Source organism: Scomber scombrus, chromosome 1 (assembly GCF_963691925.1).
Source record: "Scomber scombrus chromosome 1, fScoSco1.1, whole genome shotgun sequence".
Classification (NCBI taxonomy): Eukaryota; Metazoa; Chordata; class Actinopteri; order Scombriformes; family Scombridae; genus Scomber; species Scomber scombrus.
Window position 1 is genome coordinate 27,118,054 of NC_084970.1, and position 12,419 is coordinate 27,130,472.

At 39.8% G+C, this 12,419-nt stretch overlaps 1 protein-coding gene across 1 annotated transcript in view; it reads left to right on the forward strand.

Annotated features, from left to right (window-relative positions):
• The window catches only part of homer2 (homer scaffold protein 2), a 32,348-nt gene extending 19,940 nt beyond the window's left edge, over positions 1-12,408 (forward strand). Inside the window, exons 3-9 of the mRNA XM_062424505.1 lie at positions 371-502; positions 1,319-1,411; positions 2,176-2,315; positions 5,287-5,443; positions 5,965-6,075; positions 8,716-8,796; positions 10,420-12,408. Coding sequence (XP_062280489.1) covers positions 371-502; positions 1,319-1,411; positions 2,176-2,315; positions 5,287-5,443; positions 5,965-6,075; positions 8,716-8,796; positions 10,420-10,608 — 903 coding nt within the window. The 3' untranslated portion in view covers positions 10,609-12,408. The remainder of the gene's footprint in view (positions 1-370; positions 503-1,318; positions 1,412-2,175; positions 2,316-5,286; positions 5,444-5,964; positions 6,076-8,715; positions 8,797-10,419) is intronic.
• The last annotated feature ends 11 nt before the right edge of the window (positions 12,409-12,419 follow it).

The window sequence follows — 12,419 nt, forward strand, 5'->3', positions numbered from 1 at the left end:
CCATGCTGAGAAAAATAAATATGCTAATAGTAATCAAACTTGTCTGTGTGGGCATGGTGAAAGACATGAGCAGGATATTATAGATTTACTGTGGCATGATTGGTGATACAATAACGGTTTTGCTCTTTGTTTAATCAATAAGACTATTCATCATGTGAATGCCGCTGCTGGTGCTCCTCCTCTTATATTTTTTAGCTGCATGAGGGATGTAATTTTGAAAAACAGCATCAGTGAGATAAACCTGAGGACTGTGCGGGACGAGTATACGTCTTTATTGAATACAATTACAGTATCATCCCCGGTACAGCCAAACAATTGTGTCATCAATGTGAAACTCATGATAAATTGTTTTGTTGATTTTTCCTGACAGGTGATCATCAACAGCACCATCACACCCAACATGACGTTCACCAAGACGTCACAGAAGTTTGGCCAGTGGGCAGACAGCAGGGCCAACACTGTGTTCGGTTTGGGCTTCTCTTCAGAGCAGCAGCTCACTAAGGTGAGAGGAAACATTTCACATAAAGTCACAAAAGCCTTTGAATAGCTTCAAATACAGATGATTCGGTATTAATAACATGCCTCAAAAGTGACATTGATCAATTTGCTTTTATTTTATGTTAATAATAATATTTATATCGAACCATACATAATAGTCATACAAGAAATGCAACTCAAAGTGCTTTACAACAAAATAAATGACATGCACGAAGTGCTTCTCATGAAGAAAGACTTTAAATGATTATAAACATATTTTAGAAAACACATTGTGATAAAAGATGGAAAATAAAATTAATTTGATTATTATAATAAAAATATGATAAAATAAAGTGAAAAAAGCATACTTCAGTGGTGGTAATTTGAGATTTAATGAGCAAAAACTTAAAGTATTTCGCCATGTGTACACAATCTGTAAATTGGCAGCCAGGTCTCTGAAGCCATAAGTATTACAGGACTTCCCTTTTCCGAGCGGACACAGATTTACCACCGAGCATCTTTACCCCAGAACGTCTTCCTTCAGGTTTAACCTCATTGTGAGTCTTATCTTTGTCAGGTGCAACCTGAAGCTGCCTTGGAGAAAAAACACCGTTAGTGGCACTAAAGGAGATAAACTCAATATTCTTTTGAACATCAGTTGGGGGAAAAACAATCAGGAGAGGATTTACTATGTCGGATTCATCAATCCTCACTATCACTATAGATAGTGGGCTCCATGAGCTCCCACAAATTTTAAAATGAGCCACACTGCGTATGACACATCATCTTGCATTTCAGCTAATCGCAACTCTTTAACATCTTTCATTTCTTCCATTTTCAGTTCGCTGAGAAGTTCCAGGAGGTAAAAGAAGCAGCCAAGCTAGCGAGGGACAAATCTCAAGAGAAGGTGGAGACAATGAGTAATCACTCCCAGGTATTTTATATCTCACTGCTGTCTGAAATTCTGATTCAGTACAGTAGTGCTGTCCAACGGTTTCCCTCTAGAGCGAGAAAACTTTAGAGCACAGATTCTGTGTTTAGAAATTGCTTTTGGCATAATCAAGTATTTAAATAGTTCAGTTAAATATTTATACAAAGCCATAAGAAGCCTTTGCTGTATAATACAAGTCGACACAACAGAAATCATTCATCTGAGTGTGTGATTCATCATGAATGAAAGGTGTAGAAAGGTCAAAGGTCACTAAGCCACTTACTATCTGGCAGTCACTACAGCTTTAGTTAATCACAGGCAGAAAACAAGTAAGATGATAAGGAAGCAAGCCAGTGAGAGTAATACAACTTAAAAGGTTTCTCAGTTCTACACAAATGAACCCAAATGGTATTTTTTGTTGTTAGTAACTAAATAGCTTTGGGAGAATTTGATTTGAAGTACATCCAGCAGTGAGTGCTCGGAACCTGGCTGCCAGGCCTCCTCTCTGCCTACACTGACTCCAGATGGCAAGAGTCGGACTCAACTCTGAGACACAGAAAGCTACTGACATGATAAATGCTGGCAACAGTAACTCCCATGACACAGCTGACATGTTGAGAATGTTTAGAGTTTCACTAGAAGCCCAGAGCCCCTTTTTCACTGTCAGAGCACAATTTATGAGTCACATTCACAGACTTTGGAAAGCTGCAGGTAATCTGTACTCATAAACTGTCCCAAAACACAAAAATTCCTCCATCACCTTTCAGGAGTCAGGACGTGAGACACCGTCAACCAATCAGGCGTCCAGCATCAATGGGACAGATGATGAGAAAATCTCTCATGTCGGTCCGGAGGCTGCGCTGCTGCAGAACGAGAACGAACTCCTCAAGAGTGCAGTAGAGCAGAGGTAAGGATTCTTTTATCATCAGAAGAACTTGTTTCAATGCAACATGTCAACATGTCTTCTGTGAAAAGGGCATGCAGTGTAAACAATGTCTACCTGCATTACTTCATGCACAAATGACTTGGCGTTCATCGAACTCCAAATTTGATACTGTTTGTTGTAACATTATTATGTTTTAACTTTGGGCACAAACTCCATAGTTGAAATGATGTTTTACATTCAGTACGACATTTTCAGCTTTTCCCTTTTTCTCTGACTCAACAGGACCAAATATATTGAAAGTCAGACACAAATCTGCCTGCAGCTGGTCATGTTGTATAAGCTGTATAATCAGATGATGCACAGGTGTTGGGAATTTGGCTATTTGAGTGTAAACTAAGCAGAGTGGAAACTGTCATGTACTAGCGCTACACTGTGATTAAACGCTTACTCACAAAGCAATGTCGTAATAAAATATATTGCACAGAAAAACACTTATTTACCACCTTTCATCCTGAGTCATTGTAATCCTTCAAGAATCTTCTTGTAATAAAACAAAGAGTTTCACTAAGACTGGTGGCCATTACCTGTAAAGTGTAGTTATCCTTACTGTACCTTTATAATCTCACCAAAGTGCAGGAAAACCCTCATTAAGGGACATCATACAGTATTATTTTAAACACAGCAGCTCCTGTTTTCCTCACTGCTGTTTTTTGTGTTCTAATAGTCTCTGCACCAAACTGTGCTCAGATGTACTCTCTCTCTCTCTTCATTGTATTGCTGCTGGGATGATATCATGTCCCCAAAAGACTCAGAAATCACCTGATCTAATCTAAAAAGTGACGCTGCTCTATTCTTTATGTGGATGACTCCCAGATCTATTCCTTGTTTGACTCCCACAACTCAACTGATCAAAATACAATCCTGTCTTATATATGTTTAGCTATTATCACAGGTCCAGACCCCCAATCAGCACTCCTCCTTCCACTCAGGTTCTCTGTCCTGTTGCATTGAAACCAGTGCAGAAATCTTGGGTTTAGCTTACCTTCGATTAACTGAAGGTGAAGTCAGTCTTTCATTTCATAATATCTTGAAAATTAGATTATTTTAAAATCACCAATAATAAAATAAAAAGTCAAATAAAAAATGGTGCTCTTTATCAGCTAAGAATCTGGAAACTGTCAATTCAACCTTTATTACATCCCACTTACTCGCTACTTTACTGTAACTTTCTGTGTTTCTGTCTCACTTAATACAACCTCTCCAAACTTCAACTAGTTCAAGACATTGCAGCAAGACCACTCACAAGGGTCTTAATAACCTCTATTTCAGCATCTTTACACTGATTACCTGTTTAGAATTGATTGTAAGATTTTAAAGATTACTTCTAAAGCACGTTTGGGGGTTGGCAGTACATTATAGCCCCTACTTACTAACTTCATATGAGCCTGAATGCAGCTCCTCCAGCAGACGTCTGTTAATAATTCTCAGATAAAGGGCTCCACGACTCCGGACGACCTACAGGAGGAGATCAGGCAGGCTAGCTCCGTCTTCCTTTAAATCTCCCTAAAAAATTCACTATTGATCTGGTATTTTCTCTTGTTTTTATGTATTTGCATGTTTGGAACTTGTTTTTGAATTATTATTACTCCACGCCATTTGGTTAGATATGGCTTTTATAATCAAGATGCTAAGTGTATAGAACTGTAATTGCATGAAACACCAGATGTAGTTCCAGATGGGATTGAATTGACCCCCAGGGTGTCAGTTTGGAGTAAAACTACAGCGATTTAATTTTAGCCAGAATTAGTGCTGGGTAGCAACATAAACATGCCCGACACATATTTGATCCAGATGGGAAAAAGTCCTCAGGTAAAAAATACCAATTATCAGACCTTCCTTCATAAGGCTTAGGTCTTAAGTAAATGAACATCTGCATCAGTAGTGTGACTAACGCTTTATTTTACAGGTCCCATAGTTCTTGATGATTTTCTACAAAGGAACCGTAATCAGGCACTTTTGAAAGTTCCTGAGGAGGACAGTGTAATTTGGTACTAATTATATGGAAAAGTGCAGCCTGGAGAATCTGTTAGAGAGTGCACAGCAAGTCAGTGAACATGTAAAATGTATTTAGTCTCCATATTTGTTGAATTGTGGGCTCGTTGTGGACAAAGATTTCAATAATAAATGACTAATAAATCAATAATTACTTGGGTTTAAATCAACCAGTTACATAAAGGAAAATTCCTCTTGAAAACCAACTAAAGTCTCAGTATATTATTCATTTTTTTCTCAATATTAGAACATAATGGAAAGATTATTTTCAGGAAACTTTCTTTTAAATTACAGATCTGTAAAAAAAATAAATAATAAGAAAATGAAATAAGACAAAGACAAACAACATCATTTTCATCACAGCACGGTCTGTCAAGTTTACGTGTATTGTTAAACTTCTCCAGGTTGTCGTGCTTATAAAACGCAGCTGATCCATGAGTTTATTGGCCCATTTACTCACATTTACAAGGCTTTGGGATTTTGCTTTGTGGAAATGTGTCAGAGCAGTGAAAGAGTCGAGGACTGCAGAATGCTGCAGAACAAGTCGGTCCACATTTGAAGGAGAGCAGCACACTTCAACCCAGCCATGCATAAGGAAGGGAACAGTGATGCATACTAAATATACATCACAACCATCTCCAACCGCATTGATAAGATACTGTGGCATGAAGGGATATGTGTGTTGTTACATACCAGGGCTACAGCTCATTAGACCTTTGAGACTTCTCTCACTATTGTCTTTTTTTTGTCTAAATATCTCCTGACAGTGTGATGCACATGCCCACTAATTAAATAGCTATGTTTGGAAGGATTTTGTAGCATTATGTGTCATGTCAGTGGGCACAAGCCCCTGGCATTTCAACATTAACCTGTCTAAAAAATGTTTCCATTAATAACTCTCCTTCTGGATCTCTCTCTTTTTCTCTCTCCTGTCTGGCAGCAACACCAACGCCAAGAAGTGGGAAACAGAGCTGCAGACTTTAAGAGAAAATAATGCCAGGCTGGTGGATGCACTGCAGGAGTCCTCAGCTAATGTAGAAAGCTGGAAGAAACAACTTAGTGCCTGCAAGGAGGAGAGTGACACGCTCAGGGAAAAGGTAATCCAGTCATGCACTCCTACAGCGAAGTAAAATAACGTACACAAACCATCGATCCTGCAAACAAAAAAAGACGACTTTAGTAAAGAATAATTACTGCGCCACAAACTGTCAAAAAATGAATAGATTCTCAGTGTCAGGGAGGTGACTTAATTACTTAGAAATGTGATGCGCAAGTCCCTCCGTGCATTTTATTGGATTTTGTATTCACAGCACCAGTCTCGCCTGTGTCCACCAAAAATAGAATCATTTTAGTTTCATAATCAATGTGGGCAGTTGTTAGTGCAACTGGGCTGGTGTTGCAATGATACTGTTCTTTTTTTCTTTTCTTTTTTTTTTTAAATGCTACTTTTAGTTTTCAAGATGCCACTACTTAAAATATTCATTATGTCCAGTATTGCACAAAATGTAAAATGTAGGACATGCATGGTGTATAAACAAGAATGAGAACTTCTGTCACACTTTAAACTGTAAAAACGTCCTTCTCTCTTCTCTCCACCTTGTCCCTTTTCGCTGTTTAGATCGCAGAACTAGAAGCGCAGTGTAATGAAGGCAATCAGGAGAAGCAGAAAAACGCCCAGTTGAGTGCACGAGTGCAAGAGCTGGAGACCGAGCTACATGAGAAAGAGCAGGTGAGACGTCTGCATCACATCCGTCATGAAACGGTGGGCCGGGGCCAGGCTGTTTATTACAAAAAGCTAATCTTATCTTAGCTCATCCCTAACCATCCTCTCTTCATCAAATACATTATAATTCTTAGGTTTGCACTCAACTGTTCCATCTCCTGAAATTACAGATCTACTTTTTCATTCCTACATTTCAGTGAGTTTCTCCACTGTGTACCGGCTCTCTGCCTTTTGTTCTTACTGAGTACCGCTCCTCTCCCTCAGGAGCTGATTAAACCTCAGTTAGAAATGATGGGTGCTGTTGAGGGGATCTTGGGTTCTGTTATGGATTGCTGACCCAGCTAAACCCAGACCTTATACTGCTATACTGCTCACTGTTGTCTTTTCTCTTCCAATTTCTTTATGTAATATTCTGCGCTGCTCATATTTTCATACGCAGTTAAAAATTTTGTTGCTGATATCCTGTTTGATTTCATTGAACTCCACTGTGGAAATGGTCCGACCGGGGAATATAAATTCATCCGCTGACTTTGTCTCTAATCAGTGCAGCAGTGAATTTTGGCACAAATACCATTCGTGGCTTTGCCTTATGTCTCCTACATCAGTCATACATAGTCCAAACGATGTGACTGTCAGCTCAGTGTAGTCTAATGGTGCTGTTATTTCTAATGAGGATGAGTCCTGCGTGGCCACACAGTATTCTGACCTTTGCTTGTTGATGGTTAAATGTTGTTTCAGATGATTAAGACTAACTTCTGGCAATCTGAGTCTTGCCTCTTTCTTTTTTTCTGTGCTGACTGGGTCTCCCTCTCATGACATGACACGACGTTCAGCAATGTGTGAAACAAAACAAAAACAACAAAAAATAGCAAAAAAATTCCTATCTTTCTGTTTCAACAGCAAAACACATTTTTTCAGTACTTCTTTGTCATGTCTTTACAAGTTTGGAGTAGCCACTTAATTTTAGATATTTCTTACAGTTTGACCCCTCAATAATTGCGACTGCTTTCTGTTGGTTCCTGTTTACACCTACCATTAACATCCAATCACAACTGGATACCTGAGACGTTCACACTTGTCTCTATTATACGTCTCGAGTGTAATGAAGTGACGAAAGTGATTTTTTCTTTGTAAATGATCATTGATCCTCAAAAATGGTTGATTGTCGATTGTCTAATCAATGAATCAACTCATTGTGTAGCTTGAAATGACTATGCTGCGTTAAGTCCTGGTGATAAATGGTGTGTCCAGGATTTTCTAGTTCAACACCTGGCAGCCAGAGTATTAATAGTGTATAAATCTTTTCTTCGAGAGCGGTATTTCTCATACAACAAAAGGAAAGTAGTTCAAAGAGTTGGAGCTGATTTTGAAAGATTAGAATCAAAGAATTGTGCCCTTCAGGGGCTTCAGTGTTTCCAGCTCTACATCTGCTAAAATGCCCTAAAACTGACCGAGAGGCCAGCCGAACGTAATCTTGTTTGCAGAGCACTGACACAGCAGACAGCTCACTGAGGCTCATCTGCCGAGTGACTCACCCCTTTCTAGAAATGCACACGCTGAACGCCTCCAATTAAAAATGTGCAAATGAATTATTAAGCATTCACTGTGCTGAACCCGGCGCTGGGCAGCCCTGAACTGATGGAACAAAGCTGCTGCAGGTGACTACAAAGACTCTGCCAATTATTTCTTTAGGTAGAAGCACCTGAAGTGGTAATGGATGCTCTGAAACTGTGTATTTTTTTTTCCAAAACCAGGCGAGGGATGAAGTTTTCAGAGCGATAATAGAAAACAAACATGAACATGAGGCGAAAAACCAGAGTCAAGGCTGCATCTTCAGTTTTCAAAGTCTGGGATGTTTTTTTTTTTTTTTTACCTGTTTTTACCCTCCTTTTTTTCTTTTTTCTTTACCTGCTTTGCATTTCGGCCTCCTTCTTGGATATAGTTTTCTTCTTGGGGAAAGTGTACATTATCCAACACTGACAAATTAACAGCATGTAAGTGTATCTGTGTTACCTTAGTACTTCTTGGTACCAAACAAAAAAAGGAAAACAGCTAGCTAGGTTCTGTCAAAAGGTAACAATAATCTACCAGCACATCTAAAGCTCAATAATTAACATGTTATATCTCATGTGTTTCATTCAGGAAGTCACTGATCCTGGCCAAGAAATAATAGGCAGTAATTGTGATTGTACCGATTAAACAAACAAGATATAACATGTAAATTGGTGAGTTTCAGGTGCTGGCTGGCAGATTTTTGTTATGCTAAGCTAAGCAGATGTTATCAAACGCTTGGCAAGAAAGCAAAGAAGTGTATTTCCTAAAATATCAAATGATCCTTTTAACATATGAAAATGCAACTGTTTTCGTTAAATGGGGGGACAAGGATTTGTAGAGACACGTTGATAATCCTCAACATAAGATATCTAGAAATTGTTAAGGGTTGAAAATCAGCTATTGATTGACAGTATAGAACATTTCAAATGATACCTACCTGACCCTGACCGGATAAATAGCTAGTGTGCAGTATAAACGACAAATACAGAAGACAAAAAAAGAGGGGTGCTATAGCACACCTGTACCAATCTACAAAGGATCAATTTATTTCTAGACTTTTGATTAACAGACAACCAAACTTCTTCTTCCCAGGAACTGGAGAACCTGAGGAAGCAGGCGGAGATAATCCCTCAGCTCATGGCGGAGTGTGAGACCATCACCGCCAAACTGCAGGTATGTTCAAAGCACTCAGAAAATCCTCATTTCTCTGAGGTACAGCAGAGTATAAAGAGAGCTGCACAGACCCTGAGCTCTCAAGCACACGTGAGGACACGATGGCTGTCGCAGCGAGGTAACACACAGGCTCAGAGGCGTAAGCAGCGCTTTCAGATGGAGATGGAGAATGAGTGTTTCTATTCATCATTCTGCCTGAAGGCTAGTGACCCAACATTACAACATCACGTGTCTCACTAACGCACATTCTGGTTAGTGTATCTATTAATGAAAGTTCAACCCTAGTATTCTCTTCCCGATTGTAGCAAACTAACAAACCGTGAAACAGAGATACTACATCTCTGTCACGGCTTGTTAGTTTCCTAGCAGTGCAGATTTGATCTGCTGGCTACAAAAACAGCTGAAATTGTTTTGAGAGCTCTGCTGAAAAAACTGAGGCTCATACGTAACACTTCTGTAGGTGAAGGAGGTGAAGTTGGGTGTGAGAGTCTTGGAATAATACAGATTCACACCCGTCACTTGCCATTTACCTCATAACAAAGAGCACTTGTTATTCTAGACGGGTTTATTTCATTGAGTAATATCAAGACTTTCTGTGAAACCAGAAAGCCAGGCTCGGTGAATGACTGTACGTCCCATTAGTGCCAAGTCTGACATGAGCCGCATTGATAGTGACGCTCATCTCTCGCCCTGTTCTGACTGACTCAGAGCAGGATTTTATCATCCAAGCTGTCGTGCATGTGCTGCCTTTCAAGCCGGGCAGGGAGGAGAATAAAACCAACAGTGGCGTGCCTGAAGTTCCTGTGCTGCACAAAGCTCGACCGCCTGGTTTGTTTCTGCAACAGGCAGCTGGATGAATGACAGTGACAACAGAACTGGCTGAAGCAGGAGTTTATCTAACCGGTTATCCACACGGAGGAGAAGCAGAGACAATGGGATTTCTCGAATACCTTCGTCTATTCATGAGGCCTGAAACAAAAACTGAGCCAGTCTCCATTCACATAGAAATTAGTCGATGAAATAAAACTTTCCTGCTGCCAAATTGAAGTTAATCCACTCATATGAACATGTTTTTTTTTCCTTTTTCTTTTTCTACCTACTCCAACGTCTGTGTTTGTAGTCATGTTGCCCCTCTATTTAAAGACGACACCCCACATGGAGATCAGGTTTCAGGAGTCAGCTGCAGAATACAGTCATGCAGGCGCAACACCCATTTAGCACTCCTATTTTAAACCCCTCCCTTCAGTGGTATCTTTGGCATTAATGTGTCACTCGTGTCGCCTGCTCGTCTGAAAGACTTGCTTTACCCTCCCAGCCCCAAATACAATGAGCATGTTTCCTAAATGTTAGATTGGTTTTTATTCCTGATGGTTCTACCTTTTTTTTGTTGTTGCATATAATGAGGTAAAATGTTGAAAGGCCAGTTGAGCTGCTTTTATCTTTTCCTGGAAGTAGCTGTGAGTCAAATAAGGTCGTCTTTTGTGTGACGTCTGCTAACGTGAAAAACACTTCAAAGTTAAATGTTAACGTTCATAACGGGAGATTGAGCTCGACTTCCTGTTGTTTGACTTCTTTGTTGCATTTAAACTTAATTTTATCTTCTGATTATCTTTCTGTTCACAGGCTGCAGAGACGACGAACAAGGAACTGGAGGGGAGGATAGAGGGTCTTCAGCTGGACGTGGAGGAGAGTCAACAGAAGCAGGGCAACATGAAGGGCGAGCTGAAGAAGTTCATGGATATTCTGGATGGAAAGATAGACGAGCTGCATGAGTTCAGGCAGGGGCTCTCCAAGCTAGGTGTTGATAACTGAGAAAAAAAGTGGCACTGTGCCGAGAGGGTCGGAGGTCAGGTACGAAGGATTCACTACAGTATGTCTTCAGGGCAGAAACTATGTGGCACCTACTCCCCCAAAGTGATGTCCACTCAGAAACAATCAGCTTTGGCTACTAATAAACACTACCATGTGAGAAAGAAATGTTTTTGGAGAGAGAGAGCGACACTGGCACACTAAAAGGAGGGCCAGCATGCTCCAACAAATGGCTCCATTTTGTGCGCTGGCATTCTGAAACTAAATCAAGAGTCACACTTTGAGCTTACTTTTCCATTTCTGTGGGGGGAAACGGTTTTAAAAAGCTGGTGGTGGGTTCTTAGATTCTGTCCATCTGTCTTTTTTTCTCAAGGCTGCAGCAGAGTAGAAGAAAGGACTTAAAAGGGCTAAAACGAATAACACACAAAGACAATGCTGTTCAGCATCACTCAAGTAATAATTGGTGTTAATCCTTGTGGCCCCTTCAGAGATCTAGAGATGAAATATTTCTATAGACTGTCCTCGCTGTTGCCTCTTGTCTATCTCAGGTGTGTTAGGAGACCGTTTGTACTCATTCAATTATATGCACATATATGACACACGGCCGTGACACAAAGTGCCTCCAGGTGAGTCTAATTCTACCTGGAAAGGAGAAGTGGCCAAGTGATGACTGTCACCATAATAATAACTTGAAGCTTTTTTTTTTTTGTGAGAAAACCTGATGAAAAAATGATCACGTTGAAAAACACAATCATCCTTTTTAATAAATTGATATGGAAAACCCAGGCAGGCGAGCCCATCTTGAGAATGTTAATGTTGTTAATGGATGTTAATGCGGTGAGAAACACAAAGGAGGAAACAGGTGTTTGCACAAAAACTACTGAGGAAGGACCGGAGCAGGAATCCATCAGCTCTCTTGTGGGTGTTTTCACTAAACAGTCCTTTTGATAATATTTGCATAAAGAAGGAACATTTTCTCATCTCAGGAGCTTTCCTGCAGAAACGTAGTCATCCAAAAATAATAATAAGAACCCCATTTTGCCATGACTGTAGTGTAGTGTTTAAATGACTTGTGTGTGCAACAGTATTTTGTCCATTTGTAGAACAAAGACGTCTGTCTCTCCAAGGCTGTTGATGTGCTTCCTACACACTGGTTTTTGTTATGGTGGTGGTTATTTTTGGGTGAGGGGACTTGGTGCTGTTCGATGGGTGACTAAATGTGAAAGTGTACTTCACTGAAAATGGTTAGCTGACATGGACCCTTTTCACTACAATCCTGTCAGATTCTTGGTTTTTGGTTTTACATATTTATTTATTTTGGTGCCTCTCTGCCACTAGTGTTTCTAGAATAAACCAAGTAAATCAACATCGAGCCTCCACAGATGTACAATAACATATTAAATATACCAAATTGTCTGGCTTCATAAGTTTAATCATGGAGGACATTTTTTCAGGATGATGGTGTTCAAAGCTGCTTTTTACAGCAGTGTGCTGTTTTGAAACATTTAAAATCACAGGAACATGTTGTGGTGACATATTTACTGGATAATACTGATGATGTTATGAGTCTTCATTTTTAATCACTGTTCTGATCTTGAGATTGAGGTCATGAGATTGAGCTGTCTATAAAGGGACTTTTGCTTATTATCTCTCTTTGAGCCCTACTGTTCATAAGTCACCTGAACCTGCATAACACAAAGTATGATCCTTCCTTTTGAACCAATGCCTCTTGTAAACTTTTGTGACTTCTGTTCAATATTGTACAATAGAACTGACAATTGTTAAAATTTAGTTTAATTACAACTCTGAGTTAA